Here is a 23,032-nt window from a genome sequence, read left to right as displayed (position 1 = left end):
AAGAACATTCAATTCTACTACATCCAAAGACGTCCTGTACAAAACGTGTGCCTCTGACACTAACAGTTTGTTGGGGGAGGGCAATAAGTAGATCATGTTAGCAATAGGTAATTATGTTCGGTATGACTGTTCGTCTCTTAAATCACTGTGGAGGAATCTTGGCCCTATTTTCTTTCCAATATCTCTTTAGTTCATTGAAGTTTGCAGGCATTTGTTTATGCACAGCCGGAGGTCAGGACTTTGGCCGGGCCATTAGAACAACTTGATTCTGTTCTTTTTTTTTTTTTTTTCCAGCCATTCTGTTTGTGGATTTGCTGTTGCAATTGTGCTCATGGTCCTGTTACATGACCCAATTCGGCCAAAACGACGGCCTGATATTCGACTCTAGAATACGTCGGTATACAGACTTGTTCGTGGTCTATTCAATGGCTGCAAAACGCACCCAAATCACCCCCCCCTCCTCCGCCAAACTTGTATTTTTCTAATTGTACTGTCGTGACCGTGCGCGTTTAACGTGCTGACTGAAGCGTGTAAAGTACGAGATGAAACTGGCAATCGCTCTTAGCATTGCACGGTATTACATAGAGGTGAATTTGCTGGGATGGTCACTGGTAAAATTACCAACCGCCTTGAATGGGTGTGAATAATCCTAATCGCTGTAGAATGATGGAATTTTAATTGGAAATGGCCTTATAACCCTTTTCATATTTACAGACAGCAACAACTCTCTAGGATCATTGCTGAGCTCTTTCCTTCTTGGTGTATGTTAGCACACACCTGAAAGCTCCAGAACAGCAAACTGCTAAAACAGTGGGCTGTTAGCGAGGTGGTCACACTTTCTGATGATCAATTAATATTGAAATTTAATTAACAATAAATTAACATTTAATTAAACTACTTAAAATATATATATATATATATATATATATATATATATATATATATATATATATATATATATATACAATAACAGTAGTTTTTTTTTTTTTTTTTGGGGGGGGGGGGTGATCACCTGAGGTTGTATTTACCTAATCAAAAGACCTACTAAGGACCAGATGGTCATGTCCTGATACATCAAACTTTAGAATTCAAAGGTCTACTTTCATTTTTTTTGACCATACGGCTGAAAGTCAGGTGTCGCAACACTTCCGTCCATATAGTGCATTTCAGGGTTATAATCCAGGATGTGCTCGATCACTAACAAGACACACTTCCTTTTACAGATCAACATTTCCTGCAAGATTGGAAGAAAAACGTTATCCAGTGTACAGGGTGAAACGCTGATTATCTCGAGTTAAAAAAAATTTATACAAATTTTTTAAAAAACACAACACGATCAAGTGGATTTCATATAATAAATTCCATTTATAGAGCGCATTTAACAACGACTGTTTCCCCCGAAAGCAGCTTTGCAGAATTAAAGAGATTATGAATGTAACTTGAAACTTATTAATCTGTCAAACATAAGTTTGTGCCTAATGAGAAAGCCAGTGGTGACAGGAGGCAATGAAAAACTCTCAGTGAGTAAGAGCAGGAAACCTTCAGAGAAACCAGACTCAAAAGTAAACCCATGCTTATTTCACTTTGGGATTAATAAATCTCTCTCCATCCGTCCAACACCGAATGTTCATTCAGTATAGTTCCATCATTGTTGAAGTTCTCAACTGTTCTCACATTGACGCCTTAATGCAAAAACTGCCCATGGAAAACGCATTCCTGAAAGAATTTACCGTACTTCTTTCGGCTGCTCCCATTAGGGGTCACCACAGCGGATCATCCGTCTCCATACCCCCCCTGTCCTCTTCATCTGCCTCTTTCACACCAACTACCTGCATGTCTTCCCTCACCACATCCATGAACCTCCTCCTTGGCCTTCCACTTTTCCTCCCTCCTGGTAGGCCCCATCCTCAGCATTCTTCTACCAATATAACTCATGTCCCTCCTCTGCACATGTCCAAACCATCTCAATCTCGCCTCCCTCACCTTGTCACCCTCGTCACTCCAAACAAAAACCTTAACAACTTCAGTATTTACCGTACCATTTATATTAATTATAGGCCAAAACTTTCTTTTTTTTTTTTTTACAACATTCAAAATGAATCCAAGTTTTGGAAGAACTAGTAATTGTTATATATTGTGTAAAAATGTCGTCATCAACTCGTGCCACAATGTCCGGCTCCAGCTGACAGGAATAAGCAGGTATTATAAACATATTCATTATTCTGAAGTAAGAACAGGAACGCTGAGGATTTGGACTGTAGTTAATGTCAACAGGGGGAGTATAGGGGGAGTGGTGGCTCCAGTCTAGGCACTGGATTACTGATCGGAAGGTCGGGGGTTCAAGCCCCGGTATCGCCAAGCTGCCACTCTTGGGCCCTTGAGCAAGGCCCTTAACCCTCTGTGTGCTCCAGAGGCGCTGTATCATGGCTGACCCTGCGCTCTGACCCCAGCTTCCAAGCAAGCTGGGGTATGCGAAGAACAACATTTCACTGTGCTGTAATGTATATGTGACAAATAAAGGCTATTCTATTCTACCAATCTGCTACACGGACTCAGGACTACAGTTTGCATCTGATCACCATCACTGCACACCGCAACATCGTTTATCTGTATTAAATGGACATCCGGTGCCACTCAGATGAGGATGGGTTTCCTCTTGAGTCTGGTTTCTCTCAAGGTTTCTTCCTTATGAGATCTCGGGGAGTTTTTCTTTGCCACAGTCGCCTCTGACGTCATCAGGGGCAAACTTACACTTATAAAGAGCTCATTTTTATCACCACATTATTGGTGTAAAGCTGCTTTGAGACAGTGTTCATTGTTAAAAGCGCTATACAAATAAAAATTAATTTAATTATTAGCTAATAGTTTAAGGTACAACAAATAGAGAAAATGAAACTATAAAACAGCAGTCAAAAACTCGGGTGGGTTTTTTTATTGAAAAAAAAATATCGCTTTAAAAACGTGTTTATTTTTAATTAACATCTTGGGGGGAAAATGTGTTTGAAATTGTGTTATTAGCACAAAACTAGCGAACGCCGTTACCCAGGCAGGTAAGCAGGCAGCCTGACTGAACTCGGGTTCGGTCCCAAATAAGGGCTTAATGCCTTCCTATGCACCCTTAGTTTGAAAACGGAACATGGATTTGACGCCCTACTTAGGGCACTACCCCTTCTAGCAGGAGCGTAAATGGAACACGGGGTAATCATGTAGACAGCTAGGTAGTGAATGAAAGAGCCGGCTGAGTTTTATATATATACATACATAAATAAAAAAAAGCAGTTATGGAATTGTTTTTATTTAATAAAAAAAAAGAGAGAGTTCAGCCAAATTACCGAAGAATTTAAGCACAATTCCTACGAGGAGAAGAAAAAGGAAAGCTAATGTTAGCTAACCGGCTAAGTCATTGATGGCAGTCGGAAAAGGATCAATGTGTGTAGATGATCAGAACATGAGATCACACACACACACACACCATAACATGTAACATGTGCAGATCAACAGCATATAGAGGCTAAAGGAGGATGATGGAGGAGAAAAAAAAAGAAAGTGACAGCAAATCCAGTGTAAAGCGAATGCATAAAAAAAGGCCTTTGATTTTTTTTTTTTTTTCATATACCGGAGCTAAAAACCCGGTTCAAGTATCCATCGGAGTTTCTCCTGCACGTGACACCGCTAACACCGTGCTGCTCCCGCCGCATTCACACGATCAGGACGGGCAACTAATAAAATCCCGGATTATAACTCTTAGTATGTGATGCGATCGCAGAAGTTGCGTAGGGAACCAAGCCGAGGCTGCATGTAGACACACACACACACACACCTGCAGATCTCCCACCGCTGCTGTCGCTCTCCTCACACGAGACAAACGTTCAAATATTCCCTCCGGGATCCGCACGCAGTGGCTTTGAGGTGTATTTTTTCCCCTCCCTATTACACGAGACTAACGCTGATGTTCCCTGGCGAGCTGAAGGAAACAAAGCAAGAGCGCCATCTTGCCGGATGACTCTGGCGCGCTAAAATGGCGCAGGCTGCGCTAAATCAGCCTGCCGGCCACTCACAGCGGCTTGTTTAACCAAGTGAAAGAGCGAGTTTGCAAAGCGAAAAATCTGTCATTATAATGTGTGTTTGCTCGCCAGCATCCGCCTGATGTTATGATTAGTACGGCTGTATATATTATCCTACACGGACATGCAGCAGCTTCACCGGCTCCTTTAATTACCCACGTTATTAGACACCTTCAATTCATGATTCAGCGTTTCCCAAAAATAAATCGTTCTCCCTCCTCGTTTTGTTTGTCGAAAACCAAAAAGCTGCAGCTATAAACAGAAAGAAGAAAAACCCTGATTTGAGTCGTGTTTTTGCTCCAGTGTCCAATTCAGAAAACAGACATTAAAACACACTTGTCTTAATCACCCCACCAAAAACGCTTTTTGAACCATAGAACGTGTGTAAAAGCGGCGTGTTAAACACTTCTACACACGCCGGAGTGTGTGCGTGTTGGGCCTGCAGGACTGCACCGGTTTCCCATCAGACCGTCATCTAGTCATCTATTGGAAGCCGCTAGCAGAAGGCAGGACCGGAAAACAGCTCGACCTGAGCACATACCTGCCGTTTTCGTTGCTCATTTCCTTAGAACGGGAACCACAGAAGATCTTGGCAGCTCCATGCAAAGCGATATTCTGCTCGTTTTGGCTGTAAAGCGGGAGAAGGAAGAACAGCCGAAGCTACCGAGTGAAATCAAACAAAGCAAGGCGCCATGTTTTCCGACAGAAAGAAGCGCGCTGATTGGCTGAAACGGCACAAACCAGGAAGTGAATCTGATTGGCCGAAGAATATTAACGACGCAACGTGGGTTAAGCGTCTCTGAGCCACAAAACAGTGGCATCGAAAGCGCGTGTTTAAGCGAGTGAAACACGATCTACACTAAAACACTCAACTTACACCGATTGCAAAGGAATCACTTGTATTTGTGCACTACATTTTGAAAATTTATTCATCATGGCAACTCTATAAAATTCTGCACTCATCGTTTCATGTTGCCTGGTTGGTTTCTCTTTAGCTGACAGTCTATTTATTGAGAGAAAATGGCAATAATCAATACAAAAGTTTATAACTATTCAAAGAAAAATGAATGGACAGTAAAAAGGATAAGTTTTATTAGAACAGAATCAGCAAAACTATGATTTTTTTTTTTTCTTCATTTACAAAAACGTTTTTCTATTTCCATCACTGAAAACTCAAACGAAAGCTCTTCTCCTGCTCCTTACTGCGGCTCTCGCACAGCTTGGACACCTCCTCCACACGCCTCTGAAGCAGAACTGCATAATGAAAATAGTCATTAGGGACACCAAACTAACCTTTTCATAGCTTAGCATTTAATTAAAGCTCACTCGGGATGGCATGGAATCGAGCTAGCGAGATACTGACCAGAGTTTTGCTCGACCCACTGCAGAGAGTCCATATGAGCGTTGAGGATTTTGCAGATCTGCTGGAGCTGGAATGGTACGATAAGAAAAAAAAAAATTTTTTTAAAGTATGAGCATTTTGTAGAATAAAATTAAAGCCTGACAGCAATGCAACTTTTACATTAGATTTAATTTTTTCATCTAAGGATTCATCATTGTAGCAATGCATGTACCTCAATATAAACAGAAAGTCAATATTGAGAAAGTCACCTCTTGACTCCAGGTGAGATTGTGAAAAAAAAATCTAAAATGTTGTTCACTTCACAAGTCAGTTCTTTTACTGCTGTGAACATAAATTAGTACATGTATACAGTGTGTAGGAATCTTGCTGCACAATTAAAAAAATAATAAATAATAAAAGGCATATAATTTTCTATATTGAACAAGTTGCAGAACATCCATTATGGACAAAAGAAGGGAAGAAGAGACTTAAACCTATAAATAAGCAAATTGGGCACACAGCAAACCCTAGAGACACCTTCCCCTGGTGCTTGGTCTGGGGTTCAGCATTGTTACATTAAATGAAAGCCTTTATGCAATAACCTCGTGTTTAAAAGGATCCACTGCCTCTTAAACAAATGAACTCCTGTAGTGATCATTTCCAGTCTAAACGTCGTTTTTAGAAATAACGTGTGAAAGTACAGAATGAGGGCGAGATACATACCGGGTCGCTTGTGTCGGCCAGACCGTTGGATGTGTTGAGGTGCTCGATGATCTCCTTCAGATCTTGGGACATTCTCTTCAACTGAGCATCGACATTTTCTGCCAACTTGTACCTGCAAAAGATAAGATTTTTTTATTTGGTTGGTTGTTTTCTTTAAAGCTGCACAACCTACACAAACCTACACAAACTAAGAAGCTCATTATTAACAGATTTCAGCCTTATCCGATTATAAACAATATATTTGGATGGCTAAAATTAGACGGTTGCAATAATATAATGTTTATCAGCACTGATCTACTAGAATTTAAGCAGAATACTATGTGCAGTAATGACCCTCTCCACACTTCTTTGCTACAGCAAAGAGAATATCTACATAGGTATATTCTGTAGGCTTAGTTTATCTTTTCAAGGGACAATACTAGAGAAATTGCAGCTTGTATCACAGTATACATTTACTGTATTCTAAAAAATAACTCAACATACAGTTATTGTTCTCTAAATAACTGGCAAAAAAAGTGAGTACACCCTAAGTGAACATGTCAAAACTGTCCAAAAGTGTCAATATTTTGTGTGAGCACTACTGTTATCCAGCACTGCCTTAATCCTCCTGGGCATGGGATTCACCAGAGCTGCACAGGTTGTTGCTGGGATCCTCTTCCATTCCTCCATAATGACATCACGGAGCTGCTGGATGTTTGAGACATGGTGCTTCTCCACCTTCCGCATGAGGATGCCCCACTGGTGCGCAAAATGATGCCCATTCAATCACCTTCAGCTTCCTCAGCATGGTTGTTGTCATCTTGGCGGTGTGTTTGTGTCGTTATTATGTTGGAAATCTGCCAATCAGCCCAGTTTCTGAAGGGAGGGCGTCATGTTCTGCTTTAGACTGTCACAGTACATGTTGGAATCCATGTTTCCCCTCAACGAAGCACTTATGCAGCCCCAGACCATGATTCTACCACCACCATGCTTGACTGTAGGCAAGACAATTTTCTTGTTGCTCCTCACCAGGGTGTCACCACATATGCTGGACACCATCTGAGCCAAACGAGTTTATCTTAGTCTCAACAGACCACAGGACATGGTTCCAGTAATTCATGCTCTAAGACAGGGTGTCTTCAGCAATCTGTTTGTGTGCTTTCTTGTGAGACCGCTTCAGAAGAGGCCTCCTTCTGGGAGGAGGGTCATTAAAAACCAACTTGTTGCAGTGTGCAGCGTATTGTCTAAGCACTGACAAACTGACCTTCTGCAACCTCTAAAACAATGCTGCAGCACTCATTAGTCTGTTTTTTAAAACCGGTTTCTGCACCTGATGCACAGCACGAGGACTCAACTTCTTTGATGGACCCTTGCGAGGTCTGTTCCGAGTGGAACCCGTCTTGGAAAACCTCTGCATGACCCTGGCCACTGTACTGTAACTCAGTTTCAGGGTGTTTCTGATCTCATTGCCTCGGCATCTTTGTTAAGAGCAACAATCTAATTCTAAATCCTTAGAGTTCTTTGCCATGAGGTGGGATGATGAACATCTAGTGGTCAGTATGAGAGAATTGTACTGAAAGCACCAAATTTTAACTGCTCTAATACAAGATACACACATTTGTATGGTCCTGTCAAGCAGACAAAAAACATGAATGAATAGGACATGTGGCTTTGCATAGTTACACAACGTACAGCTGTTATCATTTAGGGTGTACTCACTTTTGTTGCCTGTTATGTACAATAATGGCTGTAAATATTTTCAGAGGACAGTACATCTGTACTGCTACACAAGCTGCATATTGACTAGTCTAAAATATGTCCAAGTTTCATTTCTATAGTGTTGTCCCTTGAGAATTTATACTAAAATGGTTTCTGGAATGTGAGGGGTGCACTCACTTTTGTGATACTAAATATAATCACACACACACACACACACACACACACACACACACACACACGGAGACACAATTTCTTTCGCATTTGTAAGTGAGGGATATGTTTACGTTCTCTCTCGCTCCTCATCGGCATTCTGCATATAGATGGTCCCACTTTGCTCCTTTACCGACTCCTCCAAGGGAATAAGAAGATCCTCCAGCTCCTTTTGCTGGGACAGAATAAAGTCTAATTCCTGATCCAGCCTGAGAGTAGAACAACGAAAAAAATGACAGCAAAAAAAAAAAAAAAACTTTAGACATCAATGTCTTTAAAAAAAAGAAAAAAAAAAAAAAAAAACATTGCATATGCTAGCTCGGCCACTCTTACCTCCTTTGGTCCAGTTTAACCTTCTCCATGTCCTTATGAAGGGATGTAATCTGAAAACAGACAAACAGAACAAGACAAAACATAATTTCATACCTTCAAATGCTCCAATCAAGACACGGTACATCTTTAATAAAGTTCTTTGACAGACTATCTAAGATGGAGACTATAAGAACAAGTTGTGGACACCTGACCGCAAGATGTACTGTTTTGAACATCCCATCGCACATTCAGTACCCATTTGCTGTTATATAACCTAAACCCTTCTGAGAAGGTGCTCCACTAACTTTTGAAGTGCGCTTGTGAAGACTTGTGCTCGTTCAGCCCACAACTATGTTAGTAATCAAGTATTGTTATGTAGAAGAGGAGGCCTGGGGTGCAGTCAGCGTTCTAAATTCATCCCAAAAAGGTGTTCCACTCCAACCCATGTAAATTATATCTTTATGGAGCTGGCTTTATGCACAGGAGCTTTGTCATGCTGAAACAGGTTTGAGTCTAGTAGTTTAAATAAAGCGAAAATATAAAATGCTACCGTATTCAAAGAGATCATCTACAATTGTGTACCTACAACTTTGTGTGTAACAGTTTTGGGCAGAAACCAAATATGGCTGGAAAAGGTGCATATGGCTGGTGTTCCAATACTTTTGGCATATATTTGGTATTTTACTCTAACCATTACATCTGTTTAATGAGTTAAAATACGGATTAACGAAGGGCTAAAAGAAGGGGGGGGGGGGTATTTATTTTGACATTTTGATGCCAATAAAAATATTAAGCAGTGTAACAGCACATAAAATGTAGAGACGAAATATCCTTTCATGCGCTCAATCCTTCATCAGCTGAGGCTTGTTTACTTTGCCCTGAAAGACCGGCTCACTGTTTTTGTTGTAAGCAAACGATTATTTAGATTTGAAGGAGATAACGGGTTGGTGCCTCTTTTTATTTTTTGTAAATCTTTTGTTAGGTCTCTGATGTGTGTGAACTACCATGGGGATGTGGTTTTGATATAGACTCTAAGGTGCTCTGGATAAGGAAGGGCTGTTGAACCAGCCATGTATTTTATTTTTGATCCACTGTACTGGGAGATTGTCAGGTGTGCTTTGGGAGATTATCCGATTTACACTTATTATATTGCTCCAAAACCAATTTTATTTAATTACTAGAAATAATTTACTGGAATAAATTATCGTTGAGTGCTATGAAAATATGGGTGGCAGTAGGTAGCTCAATAATAACCTTGTTTATTTAGGACAATAGAATGCACAAAAACAGATAGCCAGCGATGGCAACAGAGAAATATTTGACTAGGAAAAGTGCAAATTCCAAACCGGGTCCTGGACAAAATTCTGCTCGAGATAAAGGCCTTAGAATGAGTAAATGGTCACAAGAAAGCTCGGGGCAATATGGTGAATACGGTTGTCTTTCATTCGGATTTACTTTTACTGGGAGATCTAACTACACCGACTCCGTTAGCTATCCAACATGATCCATGATCCCAAGCGGGCTTAAACACCACCTCTAAACGAAACACCAGTCATTTCAAAACAAGGAAATAGATTATTTTAAAAATATAAACAAATTGAGAAATCTTTTTTTCTATATAATCCCCATTTTACATTCGTTAGTCTCAAAATGCGATTTTCTTGAATATTTGAGCTATACAAAGAAGAGGTTCAAAACATAAAAGCCGATTCCCTTTTTTTGTTCAAATACATTCTATAAATATGGTTTTATTTTGGTGCTCAGTTTTTAGGTCAAGCTTATAATTATACTTAATGATACTGGTTTTCGATGAACTTTTGGTGAGCAGCGTCGGCAAGTATTTAATTCCGTGTGAAAAAAGTGTGTTTTGACATATTTGCAATCTCATATCGATGTATTGCTCCTACATAAAATGGTCAGCTACCTTCTCTCCGTTCTCCACCAGCATGCGGTCCCAGGCGTTGACCTGAGTGGCCTGCTGTAGGAAGTGTCTCTCCTGGTCCTCCAGCTCTGAACTCCACTTATTGATCAAGGACTCCAGCTGAGCATATGACATCACTGGTGCAGCACTAACAAAAGAAGTTGTCAAACGTAAACAAAACAAATGAAAACAGAATGAAAAATGCTGTAATCTTTCAGTAATTACTGCATGTTACGTTATGTACCACACCTGGCGATAACTGCTGCGGTGGACACGACTGTAGAAATGGGCGGTGCAGCAGAGACGGCGGGTCTTAGCCCCAGTGAAAAGCTTGTGGTGCCCGCTGAAGAAACAGCAGCAGCTAAAACAAATAAATTATTTTTATTTGAGCGCTTTATTTACTGTATAATCTGTTAGTGGTCAGGAATAAAACCGTGTAATTTAGATAATACCCATCATACGGCACAAACTGAAGAAGGGATGATGGAGGATGGGCGTGGCGAGTCTGTAACGTTTCTCTCTGCGTTACTTTCGCATTACATTACATTATAGTGGTCGAGTGCAAGAACACGGTACAGCTCTGGTTGGCTTTAAATTGCAAATGATCGTCAATCTGTTTAACTGGACGGGTCGAATAGAGAAATCTGGCAACCTTGGAACCAGATGGTCTGTGCAGAAATGCTGCTTTATGATGAATGTTACCTGTAGTGCCGGTGGTGTTGGTGATGGCGGCTCCAAGTGGTTTGAGCATCAAGCCGGTGGAGGCTGTAGCTGAAGATGCTGCTGGGGCTGCTGTGCTTATTAAACCTCCCACTAGTAGAACATTTTAAAAGTAATTAATTTATATATATATATTTTTTAAAGGATTTATAAAAAAGTTTGTGGTCTTGGGTTTAATGAACTTTGTTCTTTATGAGCATCACACACTTACAGCTGAAGCTTGGAGCTGAAGTGGGGGGGACAGCAATGGCAAACAGTGAGGATACAGGGGCAGCCTGAGAAACCTGGGCAGCCTGGGAAACCTGGGCAGCCTGGGCAGCCTGGAGGGCCTGGGAAGCCTGGGCAACCTGGAGGGCCTGGGAAGCCTGGGCAGCCTGGAGGGCCTGGGAAGCCTGGGCAGCCTGGAGGGCCTGGGAAGCCTGGGCAGCCTGGAGGGCCTGGGAAGCCTGGGCAGCCTGGAGGGCCTGGGAAGCCTGGGCAGCCTGGAGAGCCTGGGCAGCCTGGGCAGCCTGGGCAGAAGCAGCAGCAGTACTGGCAGGAGTCGGCGTGGCTGGAAGAACAAGTACAAATTTCAAAAACTTCTAAACGTTTCTTTCTTTATCTTTTACAGTGTTTTGTCACAGAGGTGCTGAAGGAAATTGTAAACTGTGCCCAGACCTGCAGGCTTGATCCCAAAGTTAATCCCGGTCGAGGGAGCTGCAAGGGTTGCAACAGCACTGCCCAGAGTGAGACCTTCAAGAAACAGTAAATGATTGGATTTTATAAGGACCATTAAAATAAAGCTACTCTACAGACACGTTTATTCCACTTCAGATTCCTCAGGCTTCTTTTTTTTTTTTTATTCCTATATTTGGACCAATATCTGATTTTAAACCAGTTTATTTGAATGAATAATATTTCAATCATTATTCATAGAATCAATTTGGCTTCATAGAAAAGAAAAAAATCTATAAAAAAAAAAAAAAAAAAAAAAACACACTCATGTGATTACTCTACTGAACAAAAATGCCAGAAAAAGGATTGGCCACACTAACGAGTGTGAATGAGCGGGACCAGGACAAACTGGACCAGTTGCAGGATTCAGTCCTGCCTCACACCCAGTATGCTCTGGATAAGCCCTGGATCCAGGGTGAATGAATGGTATAAAAAAAAATCTGAACAAGTCATTTAGGGGGGGGTGTAAGCTGAAGTTGCTCAGATCAATGACGCCTTAACTGGGCGAATTATTTCCATTTTGAAAGCGATGGAGGGTTCGCTACGAACCCTGAGAAGCCTGACTGATTTCGATAAACTGTCAAACTAAGCTAACTGTAAACCAGACTGTTAAATTCTGTAAAGCTGCTTTGAGACAATGTCTCTTGTAAAACGCGCTATAGAAATAAATTTGACTTGACAGACTGAGTTGCTATGGCAACGTACGCTTTTAGACATCCGCAAGTATAAAGACTAATGAATTCTTTTCTTCAAACCTTGTGCTTTCATTGTTCCCAATGGACAGAACAGATAAATAGAGAGAGAAATGCATACTTGTGATGAGCGCTCAGTGTAGCTGCTACTTTTTGTTCTGTACAACATTTGAATCATTTATGCTCAAACTAAACTAGAAAACACGATCTAAACAAACTCAATCTAATTAAAACTAAAAGCCGCAGCTTACCTGTGCTTTGCCCCCCCAGTGAGAAGGAAGGAGTGCTTTGTGCTGTAGTTGCTGCAGGAGCCTGAACCTTTGCCCCGGGAAAGCTAAAGCCTCCTGTGGGCTGCTGGGTTGAAGCTGCAGTCTGAGTCGCAAGTGCTCCGAATGTAAAGCCTGTGCCACTGGACGAGTTGGAGGAATTCAACAGGCCTCCCAGAGTCGCTGCTGTCGTGGCCGGCTGAGAAGCTGGAGTCAAGCCGAGACTCAGTTTTGGAGCACCTCTGGAAGAACCAATAAAGATTAGATTTCTCATGAATGCCTACAAGTTCACTTCTACATTTCTGGAAGACTCACCCGAAAGAAAATCCTCCACCAGGAGTGCTGCTCTGTGCGGCCGCACCGAAGCTGAATCCGCCCTGTGGGGCTCCAGTGCTCGTGGTGGTCTGTGCCAGGAGTCCAGCAATTTGAGAAGTCGTTGCCGGGACCTGAGCCTGCTGCTGAGGCACTGCTCCGAAACTGAATCCTCCTGAAGGGGGAGCGTTCGTCGGCAACGAGAAGCCGGGGACCGCGCCGGTCGACGCCGTGGTTTTAGGGGTGCCGAAGCTAAACCCGCCCCCACCGGGAGGTTGTCCGAAGCTGAACGACATGCTTTCCACTCAAAATACCCTTTAACACTGAAATCAAATATCAAAAGCAACTCATCAAGCATGGGATTCTATTCAGCACGGAGCTCTACGGAGGCAAATCGTTCCTGAGCATCAAATAAGGACTAAAATACCACAGAATGCACAATCATGGAAAAATTATCCACAAGAACAAAGTGATTTATTAAGTGTCTTTATGACAACAACCTGCCAGTAGAAATTTTTTTTTTTACTTATCAATATACAATATATTAATATACGGCCAACGAATAGGACCATGTAAAACTATTATATTTGTTTGTGTATGCAGTGACACAATCCAGACAGCTTTTTTTAAATTCAGATTTTCTATTATTTGAAAGCTGCAACACATCACTATAATCACTTACTCTATTTGTCGATTTTTATAGGATAGACTTCAACAAACTTGCTATTTAAAATGTTGTCGCACCGAGCTTGCGCAGGTCCCGTTCACATGCGTTGGATGGTAGTCAAAGGAGTAAACAGTGTAGTGTGACTTTAGTGTCTGTTATCACTTGCATTATAGCAGCTGTAGTAAACAGTCGCTCCTTCACGGTTTGACCAATGCTACTTGCTATTTCTGGTACTTATGTGTATTTATACTATGCAATGACAAAGTTGTATCCATCAATCTATCTATCTATATATCGACCTATATATTGTACATGTATAAAAAAATATATATACACATACATATACACACGCATACACACAAACATATATTGTTACCTACTGCACCTTCTGTACATTATTCACCCTCATCCCTGTGTGTATGTGTGTGTATATATATATATATATGTTATACGTACATTTAATTAGCTCTGTACGTGTACATTGCACAATGACAATAAAGTTGAATCTAATCTAATGAATCTAGATAAGAGTAGATCTTGAGGGAAGGATGTTCTCTTTATTCATACACACTACTAAATAAAGTGTGTGTGTGTGTGTGTGTGTGTGTGTGTGTGTGTTATAACCAATAACTACACCGATGATGATTAATTCTATTACATTAACGAGTGTAGAGGTAAGTTAGTTAGTTCGCTAGTAAAGTGTTTATATAGAGTAAGATCTTAGTGTGTCTAATAGAGAGTATAGAAACCCGCCATGATGACTCGAGCTCGTTCAAACTGCATGAACTCAACTCAAAATTAGCATCACAGCTAATCACGTTTATACTGTTTAAACCTAATGCTAAGCGTTGCAAATCCTCTCCAGACATTTATTCTCCACGTTAAAATATATCTTATACATCAAATAAAGCATGATAATATAAAAAAGAAAAAAGAAAAAAAACACAAGTCACTGAAGTTACCTCAAATGAAATGCGCTGCCATTCCCGATACGAGCAGAGCGCGGAAAACACACGTCATATTCACGCGTCGGCTGTTAGCAAAGGACCCCGAGGTTTACAACAAAGGACCCCGATGCCTGATAACTCCTGTTTAAAAACACGATGCCGGTGCGCTTTAGTAGTGTGAACGTGTATGTGATGCATTTTGTCTGTGGATGGCGACCAGGGTTTTTAATACTGTATCTGATATATTGGTTTTTATTGATAACACGGGAGTGGTGAACGCACGATTCTGATCAGGCAGGTTCATTTGCAGGACATAAGGGATGGACGATACCAATATATATATTTTTTTCGATAGCGATACTTCTATAAAATATGTATTCAATGTTTTAATAAAATTGTACTGCTAAATAAAATGTCCAGTTGAAATATTTATATTCGTATGCAGTGTAATATCTTCATATCTGAAACAATCTGTATGGTATAAAGTATATAGATCTCTGAATCAAGCCAGAAGATGGCGTCGTTTCAGTTTTACCTTCTCTGTCTTTCCTCAGCTGTACTCAGTCGTGCTCTATTGGGTGTTTTACTTTTAGATGCTTTGACATATTTGTGGTATTGCCACAGTGGCGTATTGTGTTTTGACGTCACATGAAGCTCCATCATAGTTAACTGGAGTGAAATAACTCCAGATTATGCTTCTTCTTCTTTCAGTCATGATGCACTCGAAACTTCATTTAGACCTATGCTGAGTGCTTTGACTGAGTGAGTCATGTAGTTCCGATTGACATTCCTATTTAAGTATTATAAATATTTATATACGTCTTCTTCCGGCTTCACCCATTAGGGGTCGCCACAGCGGATCATCTGTCTCCATACGCCCCTGTCCTCTACATCTGCCTCTTTCACACCAAATACCCCGCATGTCTTCCCTCACCACATCCATGAACCTCCTCCTTCGTCTTCCTGCTTCCTGGTGTCTCCATCCTCAGCATTCTCCCTCCGACATACCCCATGTCTCTCCTCTGCACATGTCCAAAACATCTCAATCTCACCTTCCTCACTTCTCTTCACTTACTGTCCACCACTGCTCACTCCATCAGAGCTTATTCAGTTCTTAGAAATGTATGTTGGTGTAAAACCAAATCTAGGTCACTTTCAGTCTTAAGTTGGGGGGTGAAAATCGAGCATGGAAAGAAATTGTAATTATTTTTATCTTGGCACAATTTGCTAAATTTGAGGTGTTACATAAGACAACATAAAATAAAAATAAAAAAGTAACACAAGACACCGAACTCCACAAAACTATCTGAGGCACGACACGAAGTGCACATGTGTGACATTTAGTAAAGAAGAAAAAAAAAGCGAACATGAAACACTGAGACACAGGGACACTACAGTACAGTACAGAAGACTTGACTTAGTGCATATAATCATAAATATTGTACATGAAATTGTTTGAGCAGCAATTTTGTGCAAACAGTTAATAAGTTTGTTCTTTTGTGTGTGTGTGTGTGTGTGTGTGTGTGTGTGTGTGTGTGTGTGTGTGTGTGTGTGTGTGTGTGTGTGTGTGTGTGTGTGTGTGTGTGTGAGTGTCAGTGGCTTGTGGAAAGAAACACATTCTGGACGTGAAGAACGTGTTTGAGGGGTTTTTTGTGATCAGCCACAATGCTGGTTGCCCGATGATCTTCTCAGTCATCCTCTCTACCTGCTGTACAGTTCTGCGATCCAAGATGGTGCAATTTCCAAACCAGGCAGTAATGCAGCTGCTCAGGATGCTGTAATGCATTGTGAGGATGTATGGTTGGAGCTGAGCCTTCCTCAGTTTTCTCAAAAAGTTCCGACAACACTGAGGCTTTCTTTATTATAAAGTTGGTGTTTAGGCGAAGTTCTCCACCAGGTAAACACCCAGGAATTTCTCCAGTTCCAGTAGGTTTTCCGGAAATGATCACAATTGCAGGATAAAGACTGGAAAGCACATTTTAAACTCTTCAGGTGCTTTTGTGTAACACAGTGAGGCAGAAAACCTTTCAAACTGTACACAGGATTTATTCTGCAAACAGGCGTTCGCAAAATCTTGGAAAGACTTGGACTTAAATTGTGACGTGATTATTTTTTTTTATACAAATTTTGAAATGCAACTCAAAGAAAATGTTTTGTATTTTGCTGATGATTTTAAAATGTGTCAAATGTTTAGAAACACCTAGTCTTACCGTTTTTGGGACGCATGCATGTTCCTTTTTGTTTTTATGCAATAAACTAGGAAAAAAAGGTAAATACATGCAACAATTAGAAAGAAAGAAATTTCTGTGGACTTAAAAGGAGTCCAAATGTGACATTTTTGGCTCTAACAGAAAAACTTCTGAACAACAGAACCCAGGATGATGTTACCAGGCTGAATGAAGTGGAACTTTAATGGTTTTGAAGTTGTTTTGGAGCAGGGAATGTTGGAAACTTATTCCAGGTGAAAGGAATACTGAAACAACATGGCTACCATTCTATATTTCAACACCATGCAATTCTGTCTGGACTGCAGCTAACTGGAAGCAACTTCACCGTACAACTAGACAATGACCCTAAACATACCAAAACATACCTTCAAGCTCTGTTATTTAGCAAACAAACAGTCAGCTGGGGTGTTCTCTATCATTGAATGGCCTGCCCAGTCATCGTACCTAAATCCTGTTGAACTGCTCTGGGATGAACGAAAAGTTGTGGAAGGGAAGGTTGTAGCTCAGTGGTTAAGGCATTGGACTCTGGATCAGAAGGTCATAGGTTTAAATCCCTTAAGCAAGGCCATTAATCCTCAACTTCTTAGCTGTAAGTTGCTCTGGATAAGGGTGTCTGCTAAAATGTAAAAATGTAATGTCAGAAATCTTCAACTAGCAAAGAACACATTTGGTAAGTTTTACAAGAGGCATGGTAAAGTATTTCAACTGAATGTTTGGAGAAACAAACTGTCCAGATGTCCAGCTGTTATTCATGGGGATATTCTGTATATATTTCAATGAAAATGAAATCAACATCTGCACATTTATATATATATATATATATGTTTGGTTGAAGTAAATGTTCATACTGTTAATTTATCTAGTTTGTAGCACATAAACTAAAGGAACATGCATGTGTCCCTCAAAAACCATAAAATCACTCGGTGTTTCCAGAATTCTGTCAGGCACAGGACATTGAGGGAAAAAACCTGATTTTAAAATGAAAATAAAATAGAAACTACATGCACACATTAGCAGGAACAAGAAATTCCAAGCCCCCAAAACCCCTGTAAACTACTGTAAATCCTTAAACCTCTCTTTTGAATGATTTGTGCACACAATGTATGTTAATTTATTCGTCTGTGGATTTTTTATTAATTGATCTGATATAAGTGATGTCATTACTGCTGTTCATCAGTTTGTTCATTTGTCAGGAAATTGTTATTTAAAAAAAGAAATTAGACTTCTGTGGTTTCTGTAATTCACAGAGACTTGTAATGGTGGCGTGGCTCCACAATCTACAGCGAATACTGCCAAGTGTAAATTAGTTATTTTACATTGAAAAAATAAACAGCTGTTAATGTAATTAGCTTTACTATAAGGCGACATTTCAGTGCCAGCGCTTTACCATCAGTAAGGGTTCTAGCACAGGCTTCATGAATGAGGAATTTGTGCCTACTGTCTCTGCCACATTAAGAAGATTCATCTCCATTTATTCAACGTCACTCCTTCAATACACTCGGCTACATTTATGCATCACTCACTTTTCCATCCAGCATAAATGGATTCCAATAGAACATTTTAAACAAATGGCACTGCTAAAGTAATTTTGCCCAAAGAGGCATCCCAGGGATGATAAAGCATCAATTCAAAGGATTGTTTCATGAATGAATACAAAAAATCTATCAAAGCATCAGTAAAATGGAAATTATATAGAAGGAAATATGTATACAGATAAACAGAAAAAATATATAAGAACTAAAAAAAGGAACCTATTAGCAAATTTACATACTAACAATTTTGTGTGAACAGTTGTGTTCCCAGCTGAATGTTCACCTCACTGTGAGTGCCGTCACCATCGGTAGGGCTCTCTTTCCCATCAGACAGATATCCACTGCCTGAGCACTGCAGCCTGCACTCCACGGCAGTGAGCCTCTGTTTGAGCCTCTGCTGAGTGGTTGTGTACTCCGCCAGCAGCCGGGCGAAACGGGTCTGCAGCGTGTCCAACGATGCCTCAAGCTGCTCCACTTTCTCCTCTATCTGTTCACTTGTAAGCCCCCCAAGTCCCAGCTCCTCCAGCAGGCCTTCCTTCCGAAGGATCTCGCGGCCCCTCTCCTCCAGCACGTTCTTGGCATCGGGGTATTCCATCACAGCTTCCATCAAGTCACCCTTGGAGAGACAGAAGAGGTCCGAGTAGCCGATGCTGCGGATGTTGGCTGTGCGACGGTTCCCCATTTTGCTCCCCTTAATGTTGAGAATGCTGATCTCACCGAAGCAGCTGCCAGAAGTCAAGAGGGCAAACTGGGTCACCCCGTCATCAGCTACCACTGCCAAACGACCTTCTTTGATGATGTACATCTCCTTACCAATATCACCCTTTCGACAAACATAGTCGCCGGGACTAAAGACCTGAGGGCGTAGCTTTAGGACAAGCTCCACTAGCAGGCCTGCTTCACAGTCCTGAAAGATGCGCACCTTCTTCAGCGTTTCCAGATGCACATTAATGGCGATCTCAGCCCGGAGTTTGTTCGGAAGGTTTTTGAGCACTTCTTGCTCATCGATTGTCTTCTTGTTGGTCCAGAGGTAATCGAACCATTTAATGACCCGAGCCTCCAGCTCTTTGCTAACCTTGCGGAACTTCATATAGTGTTTGATGGCATCGATTCGAGCTTGGAACTCAGCACGTGTGGCATTCATATTAGAAATCATAGCTCCTACATTGCCTACAATGGTGGCAAAGATGAGAACACCCACTAGGAAATCAAAGATCACAAAAACATATTCCTCATCACGTTCCGGTGCTGGCATTTCTCCAATGGTGGTGAGTGTCAGAGTGGACCAGTAGAGGCAGTAGATGTAACCTCTGGTCAGGGTGCCAAACTCAGGATGTGAGATGTTAGGATAAACCCACTGGTCTGACCCGAAGCCGAGAGACTTGGAGATGGCGAAGTAGATGCAGGCATTCCAGTGGATGATGACCAAGATGTAGAGCACCAGGTTGCTAATGCGAAACGTGTTTGGGCAGCTGGTGCGGGTCTCAGTGCGGTCAAAGAACTCAAACATGCGAGAAAAGCGCATCAGGCGATTGAAGCGTAGCTCAGGCACATGGATTCCAGTGGCAATATAAGCCAAATCTGTGGGCAGGATGGACAAGATGTCGAGCTTAAACTGGAGAGTGTTCATGTAACGCTCTCTTAGCTTTTTGAGGTCCTTCACCAGAAGGCCCTGCTCCAGGAAACCTGCAGTGTGGCAGTCATGCATGTAAGTGGGGGTCAGTTGGCAGGAAAAAACATCTCACAAGTAAAAGAGGTGAAGCGTTTCCATGATGCTTAAACTCATACCACAGCCATGCTGAATGGTCGATTCTGAGTGGTCAGACAATTAATTTTTTATTACAGTTCTGACAAAAATCCCAAGAGTAAGAGTTATATAAATGCGGTTGTTTATTTCTTAGTACCGTTTCTATAGTAACTATTTACACAGGGGTGGCAAATGCTCCACATTTATTAATATGGTGTCAGAAAAATGGTTTTAGCATTTTAATAAGGAGTCTCCAGTGTCAATACTTTGTAACTGCCAGGAATATGGCGGTTTTGATTTACCTAAAACATTAAAGTCGGGGTCCCCAAACTACGGTCATGGCCCTCTGAACAAAGCAACCTTTGCCTCGAATTTACAGCTAATTATCCAAAAGGCAAAAGGTAAATATAGTAAATTTTTGTCTAGCTAACATCCATCACTCACGAGCTACCATGTAATAAGTTAGCGTAGGCGATATATCATTGGCATAATTAATGGAGAAATGACAGCTGAATACAGTAAAATTTATAACGTCATCAGAATCGAAACATTGATATGCAAACCAGGTGTTTAGTTATTTAAATAACTCATTTGCATATATTACTATATGTTAATATATATTTTTATAACTTTTTTCCACTTGAACCCCTGTCCCTCAAAATGTCTGTGCACATCACTGGGCATCACAAAAATAAGTTTGTGGAACACTGCATTAAAGTTTTAAGGTTTGTCTTTGTAGATGGTTGCTAAAATGAGAAGCATGAAGAAGAATTTTTTAGTCTAGTTAACTTTGTGAGACAGAATAAAGAAAAAGTGAAGGTCATTTTGTTGCCATTTCACAGCATAACATTTTTTGGGAGTGTTGTTTATTACCTAATATAAACTATAAAAACAATTTTGCCAATTCGCTGTGGTATCACTGAAAATGAATCTCCAGGGTGTTAAAAGCCTCCCACCACCCACAACACAGATTCTTTTGCAGACATTTGATTGCTTCCCAATGCTCCTGACCTGTTCTCAGCCTCACACAGGTGTCCAGTATGTAGACCAGATCAGAGAGGTAATCCAAAACCAGCCACAAAATGTAGTTGTTGGTTTGAAGTTCATCAAAGCAGGCCCTGCGTTTAAAATATGAAAAGCTAAATTGTGAGCCCGTGGGGGAAATGCCTCTTTTGCACTTATGCATTCATTTCCATAAAATCATCAATAGAACAAGAGCCTGAATTAGACTTCATTAGATTTTCCATTAATAAGCCGGTTGTTATTTTGTGAAGGAAAACATAGCCGGGTAAGCTTTAGAGACCTGCACAGAGCTTGGCAAAGAGCCGTGCCATCAGCAAGCTGTCTCTGGATTAAAGCCCTTATTATTCCTGCAGCTGTGATAAGAATAAAAGTGTATAGATGGGGATGGTGCACTTTACCTTGCCACCAGGAGGCACCAGTTGTAGAGTACAGCTGTGGCGATGATAAACAGCCAGTGGTAGTACATGTCGTCTGCTGGTGCAATAATGAACACGTCCGCCTTTTTCCTGCTGACAAATTCCCAAGATGCCGATAAATGTTTTTCCCCATTGTTAATGTGCTTCAGAAATCTACCCAGTTATCAATTACAAAGAGCAGCTCTGTTCTATGTTTTTCGGCTCTCTTTAAGCGCTAATAAGTAATACTCAGTCTAGCCAGTCTGGTCTTAACATGCATTCTATGGTTTGTCTCAGAGATCTGATGTTTGATTTGAACGTTATCTGAATCTTTGTATGATTGTATTTGCTCTGCTGCTGCATGATTGGCTACAGGAGTACAAGGGTGTCTATTAAAGTGGCTGTAAGTGTGTACTTATATAGTACGAGATGGTATCAAAAAGTTTGGAAATTAGTTTTGTAACACACCAACAGATGGCAGCACAAGGTTGCACGCACAGTCATAAGGGACACCGACCTTCATAAGTCTTCACTTCCGCTATTCTGGCCACATGCGCATCGTGTCAACATGATCTCAATTCCCAAACCCACCCTACTCGCCAGCTTTGGCTCCTGTGGACGTCCCGAAGATGAAGATCCGACTCAAAGGTTGTCATTTTGACACCATTGCGGGGATCCATCGTGAATAGTTGTAGGAGTTTGACACATGCCGGAATGCTGGGTGCGCTGCATTGCTATAAAAGGGGACTATTTTAAGGTGATGGTGTGTAAACGTAGATAAATAAAGTACTATTCGTGTAAACAGAGCTAGTCTCAAAACTTTTCGATACCACCTTGTGTTTATGTACAGTATTTTATCGAAGCCTTAAAGAAAGATGTGACGTCGAGCTCGGTGTCTCACTTGGTTTTGGCGCCAGTGTCCTGCGGATCAGGTTGATTGGTGCTGATGCGGCTGTGCGTAATGCGAAGCTCAGGCCCTCGGAAACGCTCCAGAAAAGAATCTGGCCTTTCTTGCTCTTCCTGAAGGCTCTTATGGGCCCATTCTCGGAGCGTCACCACCATACTCACCAACCTGGAATATAAAGGCATTTCAGTTTAACACACAATATATATATATATAAACACACAAACACTAGGCTCTCACCTCGACAGTGCTCCTCTTCCCCGGAAGGAATTCTGAGAGTTTGGGCCACAAGGCTCCAACGTGGCCATCCTCTGTAACTCCGAGGACGTGTCATCACATATCGAATGGCCGCTTGAACACACACACCCGATGTAGTCAGACGCATCCGTTTAAGTAGCGCAGCAGTAATAATATTCAGTAGAAATGGATGGCACTTGGAATTCGGCTCGAATGCAACACAAGTCCAGTCACCTGGACATTTGTTTAAATACACCATTTGGATTCTCACCGACTTAGTGTGCTGTCTGCTCTCTCTGAATCATCCTCCATCGAGGTCTTCACCGAGAGCCTGTGGGATTTCAAATCTGCGCTCTCCTCGAGCACTTGGCCTGTCAT

General features: G+C 41.3%; 3 protein-coding genes across 6 annotated transcripts in view; all 3 read right to left on the bottom strand.

Annotated features, from left to right (window-relative positions):
- Nucleotides 1-5,063, bottom strand: part of atrx (ATRX chromatin remodeler) — a 42,811-nt gene extending 37,748 nt beyond the window's left edge. For 2 of the 3 annotated variants that reach the window (XM_083560160.1, XM_083560161.1), the window contains exon 1: nt 4,606-5,063. In XM_083560160.1, the coding sequence (XP_083416286.1) occupies nt 4,606-4,625 (20 nt within the window). In that variant the 5' untranslated portion in view covers nt 4,626-5,063. Of the gene's footprint in view, nt 1-3,820 lie in introns of all 3 variants that reach the window. The other variant, XM_083560162.1, reaches the window with a different exon arrangement.
- A 71-nt stretch (nt 5,064-5,134) lies between these two features.
- On the bottom strand, nt 5,135-14,740 carry nup62l (nucleoporin 62 like). Its single transcript, XM_083560335.1, has 13 exons — nt 14,604-14,740; nt 12,978-13,297; nt 12,648-12,904; nt 11,648-11,722; nt 11,202-11,540; nt 10,973-11,083; nt 10,520-10,631; nt 10,274-10,418; nt 8,371-8,420; nt 8,112-8,246; nt 6,130-6,241; nt 5,428-5,494; nt 5,135-5,318 (listed from the first exon to the last, which is right to left on the bottom strand). Exons 2-13 carry the CDS (start codon nt 13,268-13,270, stop codon nt 5,227-5,229), a joined length of 1,788 nt encoding a protein of 595 aa, XP_083416461.1. The 5' UTR covers nt 13,271-13,297; nt 14,604-14,740; the 3' UTR covers nt 5,135-5,226.
- A 3,745-nt stretch (nt 14,741-18,485) lies between these two features.
- Nucleotides 18,486-23,032, bottom strand: cnga2a (cyclic nucleotide gated channel subunit alpha 2a; the record flags this gene model as incomplete). 2 transcript variants are annotated; one of them, XM_083560294.1, is made up of 6 exons in its annotated part: nt 18,486-20,034; nt 21,107-21,213; nt 21,517-21,627; nt 22,415-22,585; nt 22,658-22,768; nt 22,926-23,032. In XM_083560294.1, 6 exons carry the CDS (start codon nt 23,030-23,032, stop codon nt 18,587-18,589), a joined length of 2,055 nt encoding a protein of 684 aa, XP_083416420.1. In that variant the 3' UTR covers nt 18,486-18,586. The 2 variants fall into 2 exon arrangements, with proteins under 2 accessions (XP_083416420.1, XP_083416421.1); XM_083560295.1 differs by having other exon boundaries at nt 21,517-21,624.

Source organism: Silurus aristotelis (assembly GCF_946808225.1).
Source record: "Silurus aristotelis genome assembly, chromosome: 14".
Classification (NCBI taxonomy): Eukaryota; Metazoa; Chordata; class Actinopteri; order Siluriformes; family Siluridae; genus Silurus; species Silurus aristotelis.
This window is presented reverse-complemented; position numbering and strand designations above follow the sequence as displayed.

Coding starts and splice junctions, on each gene's coding strand:
- nup62l (XM_083560335.1), bottom strand. CDS start 13,270: ATGTCGTTCAGCTTCGGACAACCTCCCGGTGGGGGCGGGTTTAGCTTC. Junction 11,723..12,647: donor ACTGGGGGGGCAAAGCACAG/GTAAGCTGCGGC, acceptor TGTTTCTTGAAG/GTCTCACTCTGGGCAGTGCT. Junction 11,084..11,201: donor TTCAGCTCCAAGCTTCAGCT/GTAAGTGTGTGA, acceptor ATGTTCTACTAG/TGGGAGGTTTAATAAGCACA.